This window comes from Temnothorax nylanderi, unplaced genomic scaffold (assembly GCF_030848795.1).
Source record: "Temnothorax nylanderi isolate EJ_2023f unplaced genomic scaffold, tnyl_v1.0 TNYL_tig0051_pilon, whole genome shotgun sequence".
Classification (NCBI taxonomy): Eukaryota; Metazoa; Arthropoda; class Insecta; order Hymenoptera; family Formicidae; genus Temnothorax; species Temnothorax nylanderi.
The window spans coordinates 1,126,938-1,149,326 of record NW_027249113.1 but is presented as its reverse complement, the minus strand read 5'-3'; the positions used below and the strand labels follow the sequence as shown (position 1 = coordinate 1,149,326).

General features: G+C 36.7%; 1 protein-coding gene across 1 annotated transcript; it reads right to left on the bottom strand.

The window, feature by feature from the left end:
- Positions 1-489: 489 nt before the first annotated feature.
- On the bottom strand, positions 490-4,493 carry LOC139772592 (eEF1A lysine and N-terminal methyltransferase homolog). The gene is made up of 8 exons (XM_071706405.1): positions 4,160-4,493; positions 3,966-4,088; positions 3,634-3,850; positions 3,334-3,552; positions 1,949-2,205; positions 1,493-1,857; positions 1,204-1,385; positions 490-1,093 (listed from the first exon to the last, which is right to left on the bottom strand). Exons 1-8 carry the CDS (start codon positions 4,249-4,251, stop codon positions 545-547), a joined length of 2,004 nt encoding a protein of 667 aa, XP_071562506.1. The 5' UTR covers positions 4,252-4,493; the 3' UTR covers positions 490-544.
- Between the last annotated feature and the right edge of the window lie 17,896 nt (positions 4,494-22,389).

The following is a 22,389-nucleotide window of genomic DNA, read 5'->3' as shown; positions in this document are numbered from 1 at the left end:
GATAGACTTATGTCTTTCAGTCCTCCTTTTGTATTTACTTGATGTGCATCCTTCAACAAAACAATAAGCGACCATATTGTTGTATATTATACTAATTTTTTTATTTAATTTATTTCTGATAGCAAAACACTCGCAGAAACACGTGCACATGTAGTACATGATTGATATGACCGACATGACCGACGTGACCAATACGTTATCGACATGACGTCGGTTTTAGTTCACGCATTTCTCAACTAGTCGATGTCGGCGCGATACATCTTGACATCCAGTCTGAAGTTGCTGCTAGCAGTCCATGTTATATAGTCAAAGGTAAGCACAGCGAGAGAACCAAGCGGCATCGCGGAAAAGCGGCAACAATAAACTTCGAGATATGCGAGTATCGACTTAACATGCCTTTTTTTAGAAAGGATAAAAAATATTTCCATTGATAAATGCACAATACACATTAATGAGATGTTTTGAAAGATATATAAATATGTTATACCATTACAAATTAATTTTTACTTTTATTTGTCACGATATATACATTTGTACAAAGCGATTAGGATTCCACCGATAAACTTTCTAAAAATGTAGAGACATCAAATGATTCCTTGAAAGAGGATAATTTTCTTGCAGCCGCTTGCTTGTTCAAGTCAACGACGGCGAGTCTAAGTCTGTTTTTCAATTCTTTCGGGTTGTGTTTTTCGACAGAACACATAACGATTTCGTTTATTTCATCTTGAATAGCATGGCAAGTGACCGACTGGAATACCGATTTCAGATCATCCTTGGCTTTCTCTTTCAAATTTTTATCTCTACTGACTAAATTCAAGATAAAAAGACCGTTCTTCGTTAAACACGCCGCGACTGCTTTCAGTACTGACATTTCGAGAAATTGTTTCGGCGGACAACTCATTCCAATAGTAGTGTCTTTGCTATCAATATCAAAAAGTATCGCCTTATACTTCGTCTCGGATGCTGCAACGTTTTTAATATATCGAATTCCATCCGCGATCTCCACTTTCATTCGCTCATCAAGAACGAGATTGAAGTATTCGGTAGCTACCTTTAGCATTGCACTGTCAATTTCGACTGCAGTAATTTTTAACTGAAAAAAAAAAATAAATAAATAAAAATTTCGATTTATATTAGAAAAAAGATTTAGGTATGTAATGTTCGACGACACAGTAATAATGAATGTTATCTGAAGATACATACTTTGGGAAAACATTGATGTAAGAACATGCAAAGACCACCACCTCCAAGTCCTACAATCATAATTTCTTCCTGTTCCTTCGTATCAATTACCGCATTTACGCCAGCGCTCATATGTATATGATGTTCACAAGCTAAGAATCCGGGATCGGCAATTTTCTTCGTTTTGCCACGTCTAGATTTTGCTAAAAATAATTGTCATCACAATTATATATAGATATTTATCAATCACAATCGCGTGCGATCATTGTGTCATTATCATAGAATTTCCAAATTTATTACGAGTTAGTACCTTCCTTCAGTCTGGCTTCACTCTGAATGACATATGGATTGTTCAAGAACAAGAGTCGCCTGAACTCGTGGCCATCCTTCTCCACTTCTTCGATAACAAACGGCCCGCTGATATCGCTCTTTCCTTCGTAACAAACGTTTCGAACGCCAACATCAGAACCCAAAGACAAGAAGGGAATATCATTCTTGCCGCACAAGCCAGCCGGTGCTAAATTCCGAACGCAATCTTCTAACTCTGCTTTCACAGTATCCCAACTTTCAAATTTGTGTTCTCTGCGTAAGGTGACAATGGCGAGTCTATCTCGCTGTGCGCTCTTCAGAACCTGCTGTCGTCCTTCTTTTGTACTGAACAACCAATCCGTTTCTCTGTTAAATCGAAAAAGAATGAAGCATATAGTCTTGTCATTTGTAGCAACTTGGTAGCAAGTTTCTATTTAACTATAGAAATCGAACGTACTTTCCTTGCGGGACAATGAAAGCCGCGTATGTCTTTGTCCGTGTGCGCGGTTGATCGAGAACGTAGACGGTGTATCGTGGATGCTTATCACCCGGACGATGTAAATCCAACGATACTTCTCCCACATCGGCGACGCTTCTCTTATAAAGACTATTGCACACTAATGCCGATTGTTGTACAGACAATATTACGGATACAATGTCATCCGTTGTAGACACTCGCTCAGGTGGACCATCGACCAGAGCTATCTCGAGAACCTATCGGGATTACAATCTAAAAAATAAGTTTCGACAAACTTGCTTACCCGGCTAAGTCTAAAGGCCTGAACACAATACGAAGGCACAGATAATAGGAACAGGAAATAAGACAGGCAGTAGAACCCCATTTTAACTTAATTGTGTATTAACCCGAAAACTGTGTATCAAACTGTGCAATAGAATATGAAATAGGCAATAGAAACAAAATTTTCCGACGCGTTGGATTTCTATTCTCTGTTGCTTGTATCTGAACAATCACAGTAATTCAGTTTTATTATAAGTTGAAATGTGGTTATTATAGGCTTAACAGAGAAACGTACTAAGCGAAAGTATATACGTATAATCTGTTGTGGCGATTGTGGCAGAGAAATGTACAATGATCTAATGAATCTGAATGAGCCAGAGATTCAAGTTCAAATCCGACCAAAAATTGTCGGTTTTTATTCGATCACCACCTCTCGGAAGGTGATGGCACCTAGAGTATATTGTCACATAAACCTCTCTGTATTTAAAGAGGAAACTGGTCTCCAACCTCAGGTTGGGAGTTGGACAGTGGGGCTGCTGTGGGAGTTGGGCAAAAAAGTCAGACTGTAAATTTTATTCTCCAATATTGTCCTTTAATTTTTCCAGAAGTTCGAGACTTATAAAAAATTGGGCTTGTTCGAAGCCTAGCAACAGTATGGAAGAAATCCAAGATTGACGAAAAATTTTAAAACTGTATTAAAGAATAAAATTGACTGCCTGACTTTTTGCCCATTTCCTCTTTAAAAACAGAGTAATTCACGTGGCAATATATTTTCAGTAGGTTGCCATCACCTTCCGAGAGGTGGTAATCGAATAAAAACTGACAATTGTTCGTCAGAATAACCACATTTCAATTTATAATAAAACTGAATTACTGATTGTTCAGATACAGGCAACAGAGAATAGAAATTCAACGTGTCGAAAATTCTGTTCCTATTGCTTATTTCATATTCCATTGCATTAATACACAGTTTTTGGTAAGTTGAAATGAGATTATTTCTGTTGCCTGTTTTATTCCCTGTTCCCATTGCCTGTATCTTTGTATTGTGTTCAGGCTTTAAGATTACAACGTAAGAATTCTAGTCATCTTTTGCTGCAACGTACAATCTGGGATAACTTGGTGAATTTTGTAGCAACAATCACGAAGACTGGGACTGAACTGCCTTCCTCCACACGTGCTTTCGACTCGGCCTCGTGGCATCGTACTATGCGGAACATGAAACCCGAAGCAGGAAAGTACGACAAAAGCTTACGCAGAATGTGCTCTTGTAGCAATGATATGCAAATGTACCTGCCTCCATTCCGTAACACTCGTGTGATTTCCTAAAATAAATTGTAGCCAATTCTAGTTTATTGATGAAAAGGAAACTTTTATAGTGACTTTTCTAGTAATCAGAAACTCACCTTGAAATATCTATCAATTATAGATATCGTCGTCTCTTTGGTATCTGGCATTAGAGCATCCAGCGTACCTTTGTCGAGAACCACGCTAAATTTCTCATCAGGATATGTCATTTGCGTGGCATCCATATGTTCATATACCAGATCCGGTCTCGTACCATTATTTATATCGCGCATTTGTTTTATGACAATATGTGATATATCGATATTAATGATATTTCTGTAAGATCACAACCTTGAGATTTATTTTTCCATAAGAATGCCGACTGTACGTTAGAAACTTAGCAAGCTATCTATCATGATAGCTCGTTATGAAAGATATATACAAGTTATACCTGTAGCCAACGTCGTACAAAGACATGCTTAACGTAGAATTTCCACAACCAACGATCAGAATGTCATCCTTCATTTTGATATATTTCACAAGTATTTCGCATAATTCTGGATATTCACCGTACCTGAAGTCAGACAGAATAGTAAATAGCAAGTTACAAAAAAAAAAATGTCAACATAACTGTAGAATTTTTACCATTCGAACGCTTTCTTGCCACGCTTTTTAAAGAACGTGTTCCAGTATTCCGCGTGACTGAATTCCTCGTGTGTTTTCGGAAGGAGATTCATATTTTATTAATATTCGTGAAACAAACACACAGGACAGGCTAGTTGGTTATTTTCTAATAGACTCGATTTTAATGTTGCCTGTGAAAGAAAACTCGCTACGGAATAAACCGTAAAATAAACTTGTAAACTCTGCTACACAAATTTAATATCATATCATGTATTTTTTCCGTAAAGTTTTCGGCTTTTTGGAGAAAGAACAGTACACACGTGTATGTATACAACTTTTCAATCATGAAGAGCGACATTTGCGAGCACGAGGTATGCAGGTATGCAACAGAATTGCTGGAACTACGTATTACCACAGCCTCGTCGGATAATACAGCAATTTATGTTTTCTGCTGAAAGTAAATTACCAACTAAGTAATAAACATTTTTGTTCACGAATTGCTCGCATGATATCGTAGTATTTTTATTTTTGCTAGTATTTTCTAAAATATATTTTGTATTAATTTATTAATTTAGACTATTAATTTAGTAGAGGCCCTTTTGTACCAAAAATTAATTCTTTATAGGAAGCATAGCGTTACCATTGTTTTTCGGCGAGTCTGTAAACAAGTTTGTACTAACAAAGCTGGTCAGATGGCTCTGCCAATGCCGTTTTTTCTTCAATAAAAAAATATTTTGTATTATTAATTATTACAATATGATACAATTAAAGCTTTTCGAAAACGTGTTAACAAGAATTAAGAAGAACATGAGCTGAAAGTACTTGACAAATCGATATGTTAATTGTAATATTTACATAATTTATTATAATAATCATATAGTCTTGTTTATAAAAAAAAGAAATAATGAATTTCTGATTTTCGGAATTAAAACACTTGAAGTTATAGTTTGCTTTATCTTGTACCTAATTTTATGTATATATACGTACACGGAAAGAATTTTCTCTTAAAATTTACCCTGAAATCATGGTAGTTGTGGGACAATATGCACCACCAAGAATTTTATACGAGCTATTCTGATTAATATCTACCATGATAAAAAATATTAATATCTATTACATTAAAATATAAAATATATATGTTTGATTAATTTTACTAAAATATATCTAGGAAATTTTAATAATTTTTCAAAATTTACCAATCTGCTTGGTAATTTTTATCACGTTGTTTGTAAAATGTCTTTTGTATATTTTAAAAATTCCTTGGTTGCCAAGTTGTCCCAAGTTTGTAGTGAATTTTAGGGTAAAATATAACAAAAAATTCTCTCCGTGTACCGTTAATTATACATCGATAATTTTCAAGAATTTGTATTTTTGCGATCCAAACTTAAAATTCTAGGAATGTTAATTTAGGATTCGAAATCGTGTTTCTTGAAATTCGTTGAATTTTAAACAGTGCGACCTAGCTCCTTCCAATTACCTATATTTTCCTGTCGATTTTTAAGATTCTTTATTTTCGTGATTTAAAATCTCGAATTCTTGGAACCGCAATTCTTGGAAATCTTGGAAAATTCGTAGAATTTTATATAATGTAACTTTCTTGCCAATTATATTCTCTTTAATACTTTAGGCTGCGGTCCACTTGACGCTACAAATGCTTCGAAGCATTCCTCTTCTCGATCTTTTCTTTCAATGAAGAAACTGAAGAAAGAAGCAGAAGAAGGAATACTTCAAAGCATTTGTAGCGTTAAGTGGACTGTAGCCTTAATTATTAATTTTCGAGATTGATTTTCGTGACTCAAAATCCCGAATTTTTTAAATTGTAATTCTTGGAAATTGCGAAAATTACTGGAATTTTACATAGTGCAATTCTTCTTTTAACTTATTTTGTTTATCTGGTATTTTAAATTTTTGCATCAAATTCATCCAACTTGAAATTCTAATTATGATACATACATACATAGATTTTCTGCCTAGAATCCTCTACTTTGAAATCTGATACGAAATAATAATCATTAAAAGCTGTACTGAGCTTCGTTATTAATTCACATATTATTCACATATTATTACAAATAATTACATATAATTTTCATATTATTACAAATATATTATTGATTCACAATCGTGTTATATACAACACGAAAAAGGAAACGTATATTTCGTCGAGGTAGATGAAGTAGGAATAAAACGTCTATTCGACTTTGAGAAAGATAGATATCAAGGAACCGGCGTCAGCTTACCGAGACATCATAACGCTTAGGCTGCGTTCGGAAACGTCACCCGGGTACCCACGGGTATACTCCCTTCTCCTTCTAACTCGCTGAGATAGAAAGAGAAGGGAGTATACTCGTGTGCACTCGGGTGACGTTTCCGAACGCAGCCTTACTCGTCAACTATTTAGGTGACGAATTTCGAAGTTTTTACGCTCGGTGAATTCAGAGGGGTTCAATTGGCACGTGCCTGTGAGGAAATACCGCAAGGTTACGTCCAGCAAGCGGACTTGAGCGGACTTTCGGCAGGAACGCAGAAAGGGGGCACCTTGCGCCAGCTGTTCGACGTTCTTTTAGCCTGGAAAAGCCCGAGTCATCAGACTTTGCTGTTTCTCTCTTCTTTGTCTCTTATTTGATTAAAGATACAGCGCATCCCTATCATACATAGCGTATACCGTTCTCCAGAAATGCGAATAAAACGTTATGCAAAAATGACTTACAGTACGCCGAAGAATCATTAGGTGTAACGCATTATCTAGCTATTATCCAACTGCCCTTCTTCCAACACGAGCATGATCGTAAATATCTCGAGGAACTTTGTCCTAATCAAAAAGAATTATACAAAGAAACATATGTACATAAAGACATAATAATTAATATAATAAGAAGCTTTGTTTCTATTAACGTAATAAATCTTGGATAATGTCCTCGGCCTCGCATATGTACATTTTGGCACAAACGCAGGAACAGTCGTTTTATTACAAATCACAGGAATCAACGTTTTTGTGAAAATTTTATCCTGCTCCCTTTTTTATCTTTGGTATTTATTTATTACTTTTGTTCTTTATAATTTTGTTTGTTATAATTTTATAGTGTTTTATATAAATAAATATATATATATATATATATATATATATATATATATATAACATTTAAAAAAATATATATATTTTTTTATATATTTTTTTAATTAAGGCAATTTTTTAATGTTTTTTTTTTTATGAACGCTCTAAACTTTATCTGCATTCTGCAAATCAGTATTCAGTATCTCAAACAGACGATGTGGCCAGTCGTGTCTTCGGCAATATTTACCCAGGACATATTTTTCAGGAATAAAATTATAATTTACCACCGTCGTTTTTCCCTGAAGATCATTAATTTATGGTTTATGCGGTTTATCGATCGGTTTTTTGCCGATGGCCAATTTATTGCTTCATTCCAATGATGCTTATCGGAGTGAGTTGTCAGCGTAATTTTAAATTTGCGATGCGTCGTACCGCTACATGGGTTTGAGTCTCTTAAGCTTACATTATTGCAGTTTTCGTGGCTAAACGCGGTACCCTCCGGCGGCTTATAATCCACGGTATGAAGTATGAAGTGAAAGAAGGCCGCCACGCGATCATCAGGGAGCGTACCCTCCACACACATTGTACCTGTTCCTTCTTTTAAATCGATCTCGTATGCTTTATCTTCTTGTATAAATCTTTAATTTTTAATTATCGATTTTTAGGTTGTTTGTTTCAATTATTTTCGTTATAATTTTTATATGAAAAATATTGAGATGCCTAAATTTAATGAAAACTTTTTGAGAAATTATCAAGAAAACAGCTTACATCAAAAATTAAAAACAAAAATAACTTTATTATAAATATAATAGTAAAGGCTCACAGGATTAGAAATCAATCAAAGGAAGATGGAGCGTGGAGCCGTAACAAGGTGTTGGTGTTCATATATTCTATACTTACGTAAAGAAATAACGAATTGTAATGTACATACTGTACATATACATCCTGGCTGAGGTAATATTTTTCGCAATAAATTCTTTACGTTTTTTAAACAATTAAATTGTATAGATTTAATTCCGGGGTAGAGAAGGGTATTAATGTTCCAAGATAGCTGTGTTTCAAGTCCGACAAATTTGCGGCGCGCAGTTTATTAAATTGGAATATATGTATATGTACAGTATGTACATTACAATTCGTTATTTCTTTACGTAAGTATAGAATATATGAACACCAACACCTTGTTACGGCTCCACGCTCCATCTTCCTTTGATTGAATTTTATTATTGTTATATAAAGTTGAAAAATACCAATATGATATTTTTATATTACTTTCAATATACTTGCTTTGAACAATGTGAACTGTATTTACATCGTAAAAAATGCTTCCTCTATATTTTGAAGCTCGGCACAATAGAAACGTTTTAATTACATTGCGATAAAATATAGACTTATTTCTAATTAAAGACACGAGATAATAATGGAGGAATTGTCCGATGTGCACAAAACGTATTTATGGGGTGCATGAGTACAACGCAATGCAGACTATTCTTTATCGATCCGGGTAGCACGTGCCCGGCCATAAGCGGGTGCAAATGAGTGGGCATAAAAATAAGTGTCGTGCAGAGAACGGAGTCTTACTAACGTTACCCTTTTTCTTTCTCTCCACCGAAGGTCTCCCTTTCTCCTGAGACGCGGTTAAATAGGGAGACAGCTGAAGATATTCGTGCATCATGCGCGCATATCGAATCATACGTGCACATTGCGCGCACATAGATTTATATATGTGCAAATAAGCACATTGCGAGCTTCTATAAATTGTTAAGCGATTATTAAAATATTTTTAATAAATTTTTTTTAGCATATTTACATAATATTCCAAGGTTGTCTTCACAAATCAACTCATGAATGTCTCTCAATCATATGTATTTATCTGGTTTGTTAAGATTTTTGTAGCGCTTAGAGTTTTAATTGTAGATCCAGCTAGGGAAGCTGCAGATTGATGGATTTACCGCAATTTTGAAAACGTTATAGATGTATAGATACAACGACATACGCGTCGTTTGCGGGTCGTAGACGAAGAATACTGTACGTTTAAACCGGGTCGGGTAAGCGCGGATTATTTATTATCATACACTTGGCCCAGTTTTTTAGGCGCGCACGTCGAGGGTTGCCTCCGCAATTTCCAGACGACGACGATCTCTCATCGCGGTGTGCACGCACGTACGCACACGTCATGTATGTGCGTAACAGGTACACGCGTACCGTCCATCGCGGATGCAACCTGCGCGGACGAAGGGCACCGCCGGTTTTCCTCGCCTCTGCGTATATCTGATCAGCCGGCGGAAGTGGGTGACGCGAGCTCGCGCGGCACGAGCTTCACGAAACTGGGTCTCGCGGAGTCATTGGGGTAACGCGAGTGCCTTTGAAATGAAACCGGTTTAATGGCGCTCAAGAATCGGTTTTAATAATCATTTGCAGAGCGACTGGGCTCAGAAATTTATCGAAATTTTACAAGATCTTAACTTTGCGAAGCTCAGAATTTCAATGAGATTTTTATCCCTTTAGGTCGTCCCGCTAGTTGTAATATACGTAGAGAAGAAACATTTAACTTAAGATGAAACTAATGCAAGAAGTAAATAGAAAATGGGTTGCAGTTAAGGGAATAATACGACGTAGTTATTATGCGACGTTATATTCGTATTTCTTACGAATAAAGAAATCTGTTCAAGAAATGTGCAAACTTTAATCCAGATTCTTACATTAATAAACTTACTATAATTATGGACTAATCTTCTTCGAAATAATCCCTTCGCGACTCGACATGCACTTGTTTCAATGTTTTCTTCATTGCTCAAAGCACTTCAGAAATCATTTACTGAGAAAATTAATTACAAATATAATTATAAATATCTCGTAAATTATTTTACGCGTTATCGAAGTGTAAAATATCAATTATCGAATCAAAATGATCGCCACATTAAATTATTGGGCTCATTTTCGGACCTGTACTTTTTATATAATATTAATTATACTTTACACTTGCAATACGAGTTTAATTTGGCCGGAAGAAAGTTGTGTGTAAATTTTTATGTGAATTTTTGAGGAATTATTTTAGTGAAAAAAAAAGTGTCTTATAAATCGAATAATTGCCTATATCTCAGCTCTATATATACATGTGCGCGTTTGTATATGAAGATTATCCACATTGCTCGTGAATTCAATACCCACATTTTAAAGTTTTTTTCCTCTTCCCGCCACTTGCTCATTGCGTTTAATACCGAATAAATCTTTTCCCGCTTAATTAGCCGACGGATATTAACCGAGCCAAAGTCTTTTTATACTCGCGGTAATTTTACGCGCCGATCCGGCTGCGGGTGTAAAAAGGCAGCGCGACGGTTAGATTCATCCAATAACAATCGCGCGATCATGTATTTCATATGAAACTCTTTCAATTTAATTTCTCAGAAGGCTCGTTAAATTTTAGCAAAAACGATTGGCGAACCTAGACTGTGTCATACAAATGTATTTCAAATTTAGAATTGTCTCGCGTCGACTTAACACACGACAAAAATTGATGTCTTCAATAGTCTACATTTTAGAAATAATATTATAATTATCATACAGGCGTTAATTCAGGATTGATATTATTTGCATATTTGAGAAGAGATCATTATCTTTGTACGTATAACGATAACAATCTATTGTATTTATTATATTAGTATACGTCAAAATATATTAGAGTTTATGGTAAAGAATTTAATGTGCGTTGTCGAGTTATGATAACTTGATATACTATTGGCAGCAGTAAGTTTATCGCGTTGGAAGCGAATTTTATTTAGATCAAGCACGCACTTTGGGTATCAATGCGTGCGAATTTCGTTCAAGTTTCCATATGGGGATCCTTAAGCGCATCGCGTCGGTCCATTTTTCGGGCTCGACGAAACGGTAATGCCGAAGATTATATATTAAAGGAGATTGCTGCCGCCGCGCCGCCTTCTCCGATCGTAAAGTGCATAAAGGTTCGAGAGTATGTTATTATGATTTCCGAACTTCTCTTCTTGGCAGCCGAAAGATTTCTCGACACTCGGATACTTCCGTAACCACAGCAACAATTCCATTAAATAATATTCTTATTTTAACGAGATTAATTGGCTTCTTGACATGTGTACTACCAAACTTCAATAATATTAAAATGAATTTTACAATAATTATCAGGCGATTAAATTACAAGCGTTATTACGTTGAAAATGATAATAATAATGCATTTTGCAAATATAAAATTATGTTGAACGAAAAATAGATAATTTTTTTATTCGAACCAAACAATAACAGCTTTTTTGTCAAGTGAACAACTGCTCTATGTTACGTAATATTAAATTAGATGCAAATCAATTAAACTTGTAATATTGATTATTGTATTATTACGAAGGAACGTATGCATTCGCACGGTACATAGCCGCGATAGATGCAGGTGGTTCTTTTGCAGTACCACCTGTACAGTACGTATTCGTACATATTTTTCCGTTGCGGTCCCGCAGAAAGTGCCTTTAAACGAACACTATGAGTCTCATCGGCAACAATTCGTATTTTATAGTTGTAACATTCGATGGCTGCCTTCTGCGAGTATAACGTCACTCTCACGAAAGTCAAACAAGACAGATTATCTTACATTTAAATAGGACACGTAAGTCCGTTTGGTTCATTGAGAATTATTACTGTCCATCAATTAACGAAATATTGTAGGGTATAATTAAATATTTCTATGAAATCATACGATTGAAAGCTCATGGTACACTTCGTGCAAGTTTTACGTGATATTTTGTAACGTACGCATCGTTGCGTATGAAGAAACGTATAGCAAAATGTATGCGGTCTGCTGCAGAAACGTGATATGAGTGACGCGCGTTGGTAATCTGGCACACTCGGTGAAAAGCAGACTAATTTCCTTCATCGGGTGCCCTGCGATGACACAAGCACGGGCCATCTGCCTTTGCTTACGTCACTACTAAATGCGCCGATTATTACAGAGAGGAAAGCGAGGTTCTCAATTATCCCGGATCGAGTCCGAGACACTTTTTCGGCACCGTTCTTTCAAAACGGAACTTACGGTGAGTCTTGCTTGCGGGACCACCTGGATCAAAGATCGGAAGACCCCGATCGTTTAAAGCCATTACCGTTTATCAATCTACTCTCAAAAGTGACAGAGTCACTGGTAAAAGATGTAGTTGAAGTTTAGAACGTTCTGGAAGGAAAAATAAAAAATTTGCTTTAATTAAAAGAAATTATAGAAAGAAATATATATACTTATATGTAAAACAATAAAATTAAAATACTGTTCTTTTAACGTAATAAATCTTGGAGAATGTCTGCGCGCGCACTTGTACATTTTTTGGCACAAAACTCAGGAACAGTCGTTAGGAATTTTTTATTTACATATACAAGTCGTCATTACATATATGCACGGATACTTCGGAGTGAGGAGCTTAACCGAGCACTCTTGGGCCTCGACTATTAACAAACTATTTTATTCTTACAGTCAAGAATATTCGAGATTGTTTTCACACTTGTATATTTTAATTACCACAAATCACAGGAATCAGTGTTTTTGTGAAGATTTTATTCTGCTCTCTTTTTTATCTTTTGTTATTTGTTTATTGCTTTTACATTGGTTTTCTGTTATAATTTTATAGTTTTTTATATAAATAAATATATATATATTTTTAACTTTTTTTAAATTAAGGCAATTTAAAAAAAAATTTTTTTTTTATAAACGCTCCAAACTTTATCTGTATTTATTTTTATCAAAATTCCACATTCTTATAATTCTATTTCAGGCAAGGCCACCTTCACCAGTTCTATAGCATTTTACCTTGTAAGTTTACGCTACGTTTCCTACCTTTTTCAATGTTCGCTATAACATCTCGCTTGCACATTTTTCTTCTTTTACTAAGGAAACATGGTAAGACGGTAGAGTGTATACGAATATAAGTACCTATATTTAATAAATATAATACTGTACGGGCAATGATGATACACTGATATACGCAGTCTTAGGGCCAGCGCACGAACATTGCCGTAGCGTCTTACGCCTTACGTCTAATTAGTCTTATGTTACGTACGTTACGTTACGTTCTTCTTTGTGCGTTGCCATAAGATTGGCTTGCGTATCGCGTAACGCAAGATTCTCACATAAGGCGTAAAACGCTACGGCAATGTTCGTGCGCTGGCTCTTAGCTAGCTGCGCTCTGACAATGAGTAAGAATAATCGAAACGAAACGGTACTCGCTCCGAGCGAGGCGCGCTCAGATAGTCGCGGTCACATAGCAGTATTAGTTTGTCGGTTAGAAACAGTTCTTTTTGTTTAACAGTTGTACGCTTTCGTTTCGGTTATTCTTACTCAGAGCGCAGCTATAGCGTAAGACTGCGTATATTACTGTACTCTCATTTACTCTATCGCCTTACTATATCCCCAAAGTAAGAGGGAAAAAATGCATATGCGAGATGCTACAGCGAATAATGAAAAAAGTAAGACACGCAGCGTGAGCCTGCAAAGCATAGAAATATAAAAATGTAGAATTTCGGTGAAAATGAGCTCCTCCCTCTCTCTCTATCTCTCTATCAAGCTTCTCCTCCCTCTCAAAAACATCAATAAAAAAAGACTTCTATTGTTTACAATTACCATTTGTTTATTAGAAAATATTTGCTGTAAAACGAATTTTCTGCAGAAAAACTGCATTTTCACTTTCCCTAAAATTCGAAGAATTTCAAACTTTATATTCGAATTTAGCAGGTTCAAAAATATAAAGATGAATCAATTTCATACATTTCCCTTACAGGCAAATTTTGGTCCTATTTCAGCATTTTTTCCGTAAGAAGAATATGATAGAGTGAATAATAAGTGTTGTTTCAACAAGTAACATTTCATAATTTAAAAATGTTAAAACTATTTTTTAAAAAAGTATTGAAATCAGAAAATAGTTCAAGCATGATGGAAGGAAACAAAGTGTACTCGTTATAGGGATGCGCAGCAAGAGCACATCTGTTTTCCTTCCACCATGGTTTCAAGTAAAAAGAGGAAATATGATAAACATTAAAAAAAAAAATACTTTTTTAAACCCACCAAGATAATAAAAGATATTTAAATGTACATAATATTTCATTAAAACTACAAAATAATTAATTTAAAAACATTGGCGCTTCTAGATCAAGTATACGGCCGAAATAAATGAATAAATATGATTAGGGTGCACGATACGTGTGTGTGTCATGTTCAGATCCAAATTAAAAATATGCGTTTTTATTATCTTATTATATTCCGAGATCTAGCAGCGCCAAGTTTATTGCATAAAGCATTTTTTATTTCAATTAAATATTATATATACTTAAATATCTTCTATTATCCTACTGATAGGCTCGAATAATAAAATACGCTAAACTAAAGTAGGAAATATATCTCGTGAAATAATTTTCGTCATAATCTTATTTTAATACCTTTATATGCACAGAATAACTAAAGGACCAGAATTACATTTTAAAAATTATGGTTAGTACTTAAAAATACTAATGATACATTAATGTCATTCAAAAGTTTGTTATTTTTCACTACTCTACAACATATCCAAAACTTATCAAAATCGATGAGGAACAGTTCCAAACGTTCCCTTGCATAAAAACGATATTAATTCGTATTGGCATTTCTCTTTAAATAACTATCAAGTATGATTTTTGTAAATTAAAGTATCATACGATATCTCACGTCTTTCCTCCGCACTTATAAAATCATGAATTCCGATGAATTCATTAACGCAAAAGATATGCTAATTAAAAGACCACCAACACTTCGACATTATTAATATTCTGTTGCCGTTTTCTATATGCATTCGTACATTGTGCATACGATGCTCTCGTTGAATGTATACGTATGATAAGAATTAATCGAGTTGGTCGAATTCCACATTTCTTGAAAATCTCTGACGTTTTAAAGGTATTTAAATATCAGTTAATATGCACCTGCCTTAATGAAGCGCCATGTATTTCTTTTTCACTCAATATTATCGTGCCGTGGCCTCATCACACGTATGTACACGAAGCCCATAGCGACGACGTGGATGTGGGTTCATTATTTGCATAAGAACCGGAACACGTCGTCGTCGGTCGAATGGACCTGGATTACAAATAGGTTTCCGCGTTTCGATTGTCGTCGCGGTGTCTCGCGTTTACTCCCTTGTAAGGATTTGATGCGATTTGTCAAAGAGCACGTAAACGAGAGAGTCGTCGCGCCAACCGATCGCATGTACATTCCGGCCGCAACCGAACAGAAATTTTCATCTCCTTTCAGACGTAATCCTCGATCTAATCGCACGGAGCTCGTTCTCCGCAGCTGTATCAACTGCTGGAACAAAGCCGTTCAAATTAAACTTCCCGCGATGCCGCACAATCCACACGCCTCCTAATGCTAATGTATATATAGAAATTTATCTTCGAGCAGTTCCCTTGTAGATGTGATAGGGAAGCACAGACAGATCCGTGCATACAGAAGCGGGCATTTAGTATTATCGGGACGGGACAGGGATACGACAGGGCTGAATTAATGTTCTATTGGGATTGGTAAATAAAGATATGTAACGTAAACGAGGTGTATGGATCACTCTGATCGGCGATTATGTAAATTCTCTTTCATATCACTTTAACCTTCGTTGTTCCATGTGATTATTTTTCCTAGTCAAACACCTTAATGTATATAATAAAAAAAATTAAGGCTTCGTTTATTTATTAAAAAAAAGTCACCAACCACGCATAATATGAAATATATTTGAAATTAAAAATGTTGCCTTGATTTAAATATTAAATTAAAGACTATAATCTTCCTATCTTGCTTTTCTTCGACCTTGTATGGACTGTGCAGCACAATTTCAATTTTAATTAATTGCATCCAGATATTTAATATAGAAAACTATAAAAATAAAAAAGACAATATTTAATCAAATCTTTTCTCTAGGAAGAAACTTATCACAAATTCAGCAAGCAACTCATATATGAAATTTGTCAGTATTATTTGGAATCACCGTATCACGCATGTATCGTCATTTCGAAGCTGTATCTAAGAACTACGATAATACAGCGGAGTCGTTCCGTCGGTGTCAGCCTGGACAGTCTCTCTTCACCTGCGCAGCATATGGCGGCGGCAGAATACGCCAAACCGAGGGATGTTCAGGGATGCCTATCAGAGGGGTAGATAGGTTTTCGGCCGCTGGTGGGGCGAACGGGCCGCGATGCTTCGACGCCGGTTAATTTGTTGTTCATCCACGTGACCCACTGCTTTCGGGGGGCATTGCGTTCGGTGCCTACTTCCGGTACTTGACCCTTCTAGAGGGGGTCACGCACCGTTGGTCCTCCACCTCTGGCCCCGTTCCTCTTCCACTTACGTGGTATTGCCGCTCGGACCTCTCGTTCCAACCACGGCGACGCGCGACGCTTCGATTCGCTGGAGCGTGCTAAACACCGCCCAAATCCCTGGGGTGATTCACCCTCTGCTAACGCGAACACGGGTGAATCTTCGGACGATCTGGATGGCTGTTATTGTGGCAATGCTGTCGATGATTGCTTCGGTTCCCAGAATAATCCGTACTTGCATTGACGCGATAATAACGATTTCCCTGATATTTCTATTGAAAAATTTATTGGTGTCTTACTTACAAGTATCGATATTACGTATGTATATATTTTTATTATATTGCCATTTATTATTTCATTTCATATGTGTTATTTAATTAAGATAGGTGAATTAGAGAGTTATTAAATCTATGCTTATTTTTGTGTAGACATAGATGAAACAATCATATTTTATCAAGAGAGAAAGAAGCACAAATCTTTCTGATCTACTGATTTTAATTATTTTTTAGTTATAAATTCAAATTGTAATGTGAACGTGTAATCAAAAGCGAAAATACGAAGCGTTGTGATTTAAAGACAATTTATTATTTATTCTTTGCTTCTAATTTATCATTTTATATTACATACTTTTATTATCTAGAAAATATTTAAGTGTCAAATGTCAAGTAAATAAATTATTAAAGATATGCCACAAACGAGAGGTAAAAGTTGAGATAGAGACGGCGCTTTCGTAATGATGTGATATACGTCTCATTACATATGCATTACATTTATTACAATATCGCAAGAATTCCATCAAATAAAAATAAAAAATCGGTTTTGCTCATGCTCAACGCGTTGAGGTCTCGCACAACCATATTTAAAAACCGACTAACGTACAAGATAAATGAGCTACCGAGTTGGCATCACCTGCTTCTCTTAAGCCATTTTAATTTGTCACCACGCTGCCATCGTCGGAGAAGGTGAAGGGGTACCGGACGACTTTCTCTGTCTTTTTCCTCAACACGGTGGCACTACATCTTTCCGTTATGTCTTTCCAAGGTTTCAATCGTTCGGTATACCGTTGAAAAATTAACGATAACGATTGACATGAGAAAGTTCTGATTAGAATGTGATTCTGATTACAACTAATTTTATTTTAACACATATATGGTATTTTCAAACGTTTGTTAACAAAAAATTGGTAGTTACATTTAATTTTAAATTTAGAACAACTAAGGAAATAAACTCTATTTTTTTATATAAGAATAAAAAATGTAGGACAATTAAAAAATAAATTTGAAAAACGTAGCGAAGTAATTTAAAAATTTAATATTTTTCTTAAATATTTGTAAAATTTACGCTTACTTGTAAAATATTATTTAGTACCTAGTTTTTTTTTACACACACACACACACACAAACACACGCACACAGTCAAGGATGGTATCAAAACGGCGGCACATAATTTTGTTGCATCTGCTGAAAATATCACTAATGATTATTCATTGAGAGAAAGTGGATTTGATAGAGCTTAAGCTGAATGTTAAATAGATGACTTGTATTGCATAATTTTATGTTAATTAACGTGTTGCGCTAGGCATAAAATTCTATTGATTCTATCTATATTTATTGTATTCTATTAATTAATTTATTGATTTATTAATTGTATATTAGTAATATACAATTACATTATAGGTAATTCTATAGCGTCGCAAACACACATATACACATCACTCACGCAATATTTCCATATTTTAATTACAATATAAATAAGTTAAAATATATATTCGCTATAACTTTTGAAATGCCGTTTATTGGCGTCAATCACTGTCATGCCGCCGCTATTTATATCTCAATGGAGAACGGTCCGTTTCTAAGTTCGCTGTGTAGGAGCCTCCTTTTATTCTCCACGCGGATCCAATTAATGTGCCACATGACGTTTCCGACGAACGGAAATCGGCGGCCGGTGGATCGAGGGTAGAAAAAAATAGTCGAAAAGAAGAAGCACTCGCTCGGACATCAGCGGCCAGCAGGAGGGTCAAAGTTAATTGCTAATCACTAAATCCACCCCTACGGGAGCGGTGTCGATCGCCAGCGTCTGTTGTTCCCTGCGATTTTTCGAATCCGAGATGCTCCCGAGAGTGACTCATGTTTAAATAACGGAAAAATAACGGAAAAACATTCTACAACGCGCGCGTGCAAGATAGAATTTTCTTTAAAAAATCGTATTTTTATAGATATATTTATATGATTAGTTTGATAGCTACTAGAATTATTCCAAAAAATTTTTTAGGAAAAGATCGCATAGCAATAAATTAGCACGGAGTGTTTGTCTCTCGAATAGCTTACGTAAAATACACATCACGCGTGCCATGTGGCTAACGGAATTTCACACCTCGAGGGGCTAGACTCGATTTTCCGGGGATTAATTGGGGAGAACCACATAAAGTTAAACGTTTCCGGTACGACGATTCTCCATCTAACGGTCATTGAACGGTTTTCGAACTGTCTATCTCGTGACGTCAGTCTTATTGAAAGTCATTTGGACGCAATCAATAAAGACAAAAAGAAAAGTAAAAATGTAATAGTATAATAATGAAAAATGCTGCTGCTTGAACAGGCTCTTCTCCAAATGAATTAGTAAATAATTAATTAATATATATGATGTATTATAATCATGGAAGACCCGGGAGAGAAAGGGGATACGTTTGGCACTTAGGAATGATCGGGGACACAGATCGTATTTCATGATTGACATAAAAAGAGTGTGAGTATCTTCGTTGTTATGAGTTCCCATGTACGCGACCCACAGCAAATATACCGAATGGTATTATAAAACATCGGAGGAAACACGTGACCGGTTATACGGGGTTAGATGTACGATTTTAAAACCGATATATACGGGACAGATGCTCGGTGTCGTGGAACATCAATTTTATATCTTTCCCCTTTCGTTTCAGCCGGCTTGCGTCGAACACGTTCCGCTTAAAATCACTGCGTTATTTATAATTGTGGAATTTAAATTCTTACATATCCTAGTCACTTTAGAACATATTTTTACCAAGAAAGAAAAAAGAGAGTTCTTAATTATCCAACATTCGTCGTAAAGAAAAAGACTCGAGACGGCGCGTTAATAAGATGCAGGAAAAGAAGATTAACAAGATAAGCCCATATGGCTGAATCGTGTTCCCCGAAGATCAACGTGGATCAACGGCCGCGATCCGAATGTCCAGCTACCTTCACGGGATAAGGAGGAGACGATCTCGTTCTGCCGGAAACTCGCGGGACCTTTTCGCTGACAAGTAGCTCTTCCTCCTTCCAACGCGCCGATGTTCCTCATCCCCCTTTCTCTCTACCTCCTCCACCCAAAAAAGGTAGCTCCCTGGCCCCTGAATCACACACGACGAGCGAGGCGGCGGCCGATGAGCCCTCGCAACTGTCCCCTGGAGTCAGCACGCGTCGCCACGTGGCTCAGGTAAAAAAAAAGAAGGAAAAAAAGAGAGGGTAAGAAATGGAAGAAGGGAAGCTAAAAGCTATCCTCGGACTCGCTCGTGCGTAGACTCGTGCGTGTGCACGTATACGTGTTTATCAACGTCCTCCGTTCCGTTCCACGGAACGAGCAGCGACGCCTTTGATGTTCGACGCGCGTCGTTCCATGACGCGAATAGGAATGCGATCTCACGAACTCATTTCGTGAGATTACCTACGATGATCCGCTTCCAATATATGTACTTTAAGTATCTCTAAGAGAACGGGCAGACGTTTCATCCAGCTGTAATTACCTAATACATCTGCGTTACAGATTTTTATTTATCTGCTTTGATTACTTTTCGACCAAGCCACCGTAAAAATATATATAATTATTTTCAAGTAATACAAGGAATAATAAAATAATATAAAAATGAAAATTAAACAAAAGATGCAACTTTTGATTGAAATTTCGTTATAAGAATTCTGTTACTTGTATTTATCTAATTTCTAATTAACAAGAGAGCTAAGAGAGAGATAAGAGTGTCAATTGGATCTTATTCTGTCAAGGAGTACAACTTACATACGCGCGTAATTGGCAGCCGATTTCCCCTCCGAAGAAGCGATGGTTTCTATGTGGAACGATACGATACCGATCTTTTCATTTATAAATATTCATTACGTTCTGCCGTTAACGTGCATGATTGCCGCGGTGTCGTGTCGGGCGAGGATAAAAGCCTGAACAGCTGATTTTTCGAAAATGAGGTCACAGGCTTTTTATATTCTCATAACACGATTCACCGGGCATTTTGTAGTATTCTAAACAACTTGATCTTTTGAATGTAAGTAGATTTTCATGACGGACAAAAGTTAAATCTCTAATAACCGACGACGGTTTATGGTGGCAACTGCAAACGTAAACTGGAGTTTAGTATAATATATATTCTATCTGTCGCAGACGCGCAATGGAGATACATTGGAGATCGCTGCGAACCTTAATCACTACGCTCGACAGGTACGATATTTAAAACAATAAAAGCGCCGTGGTCTCCTGTAATATCGGCGCGGTATTACAGTAAGCATATGGTGTCCCTGCGCGAAGCCTGGGCGCAACGTCTTCGATGCAACGGTGCAACAGATGGTGCAGGGGGCGAATGGCTCGTGCTGTACCCCGCCATTTCCCTCCACCGTCGCACCTCCGTCCTCCTCTCTTCATTCTCCCTGTCTCTCTTCCTCTCGTCCTCCTTCGCGCTCCTCCTTCGCCCTTCTCTCGTCTTTTTTACCTGCTTTATTTGCACCGTCTCTAAAACGGTCGAGTCCACGCGGCACGTAAGTAGCGGTGAGAGGAGGGAGAAGAAAGAGGAGGAAGGGTGGTAAGGCGAAGAAGAAATAAAAATGCGGGCAACCGTCGCGGTACCTCGTGCCGCGCGCATCACTTTACCGCGTGTGCCGGTTTGCGGTCGTGCGTGCAGCAAGATTTTGCAAGAAACATCGTTTCTCTGTCCTTTCTATTCCCCCCCCCCCCCCGTATCGTCGCGTATTTCTTTATCTGATGCCTTTCATCGTTTCCGAATGATTAGCTTTCGTACGCTTTTTCGAGGAAACCGAGACCATCTGCCAGCGAGCTTGCGGCTCACGTATCGATGATGTTTGTCATCCGCTGTAACTTTGCGCGCACACTTAACATTTCTAAAGTGTTTTAATAATTTAACTCTAACTGTCTAAACAATTTCTAGCCTTATTTAATTGATTAAAAACTGATAACAATATCCGAATAACAGAAAATAAATAGCGAAATAAATAAAGAATATATTGAATGTAATAGAGACATTGATGATGCTACAATTAAACTTCTTTTTTTCCAAGAGCAGTAGACATGGTGAAATATCATATTGTTGAATAACTTATCAAATCCAAGTTCCATTTTATCGATCTTACATTTGTTTTTCAATTGAACTTTCTGCAATTCACTGGTAAAAGTGCTCGAAAAAAAAATCGAACTTCCTTTCGAACAGGCAGGGCATGTGTGATTGAGCAACAAGCAACCCTCTTCCGTGACGAGAGGACTCTCTTACCCCACCTTCCAATTTCGCGGACAATATTGGCGGATAATAACCCTTCCTGTTCGTTACCTTTCTACGCCTTCCTATTGCATGCGAGGCAATAATTATCATACATTGTTGCAATTCGACGTATTACAATGTAAGACCACCTGTCGCGCCCAATGCGGTTTCTCGTCGATCGGTCGGTTCCTTTCACGCGGTATTGTATCAGTTCTCTTTCCTGCCGCTGTCCGTAGTTCGGATAACTGGGTTCCTCTAATATATCTTTCCATATCAACGCCTGTTCGAGCCGCCGCGCCGGTCGCGCCGGTTGTTGCTCAAGCACGCGCGACATATGCTCCGTACGAAAATTTG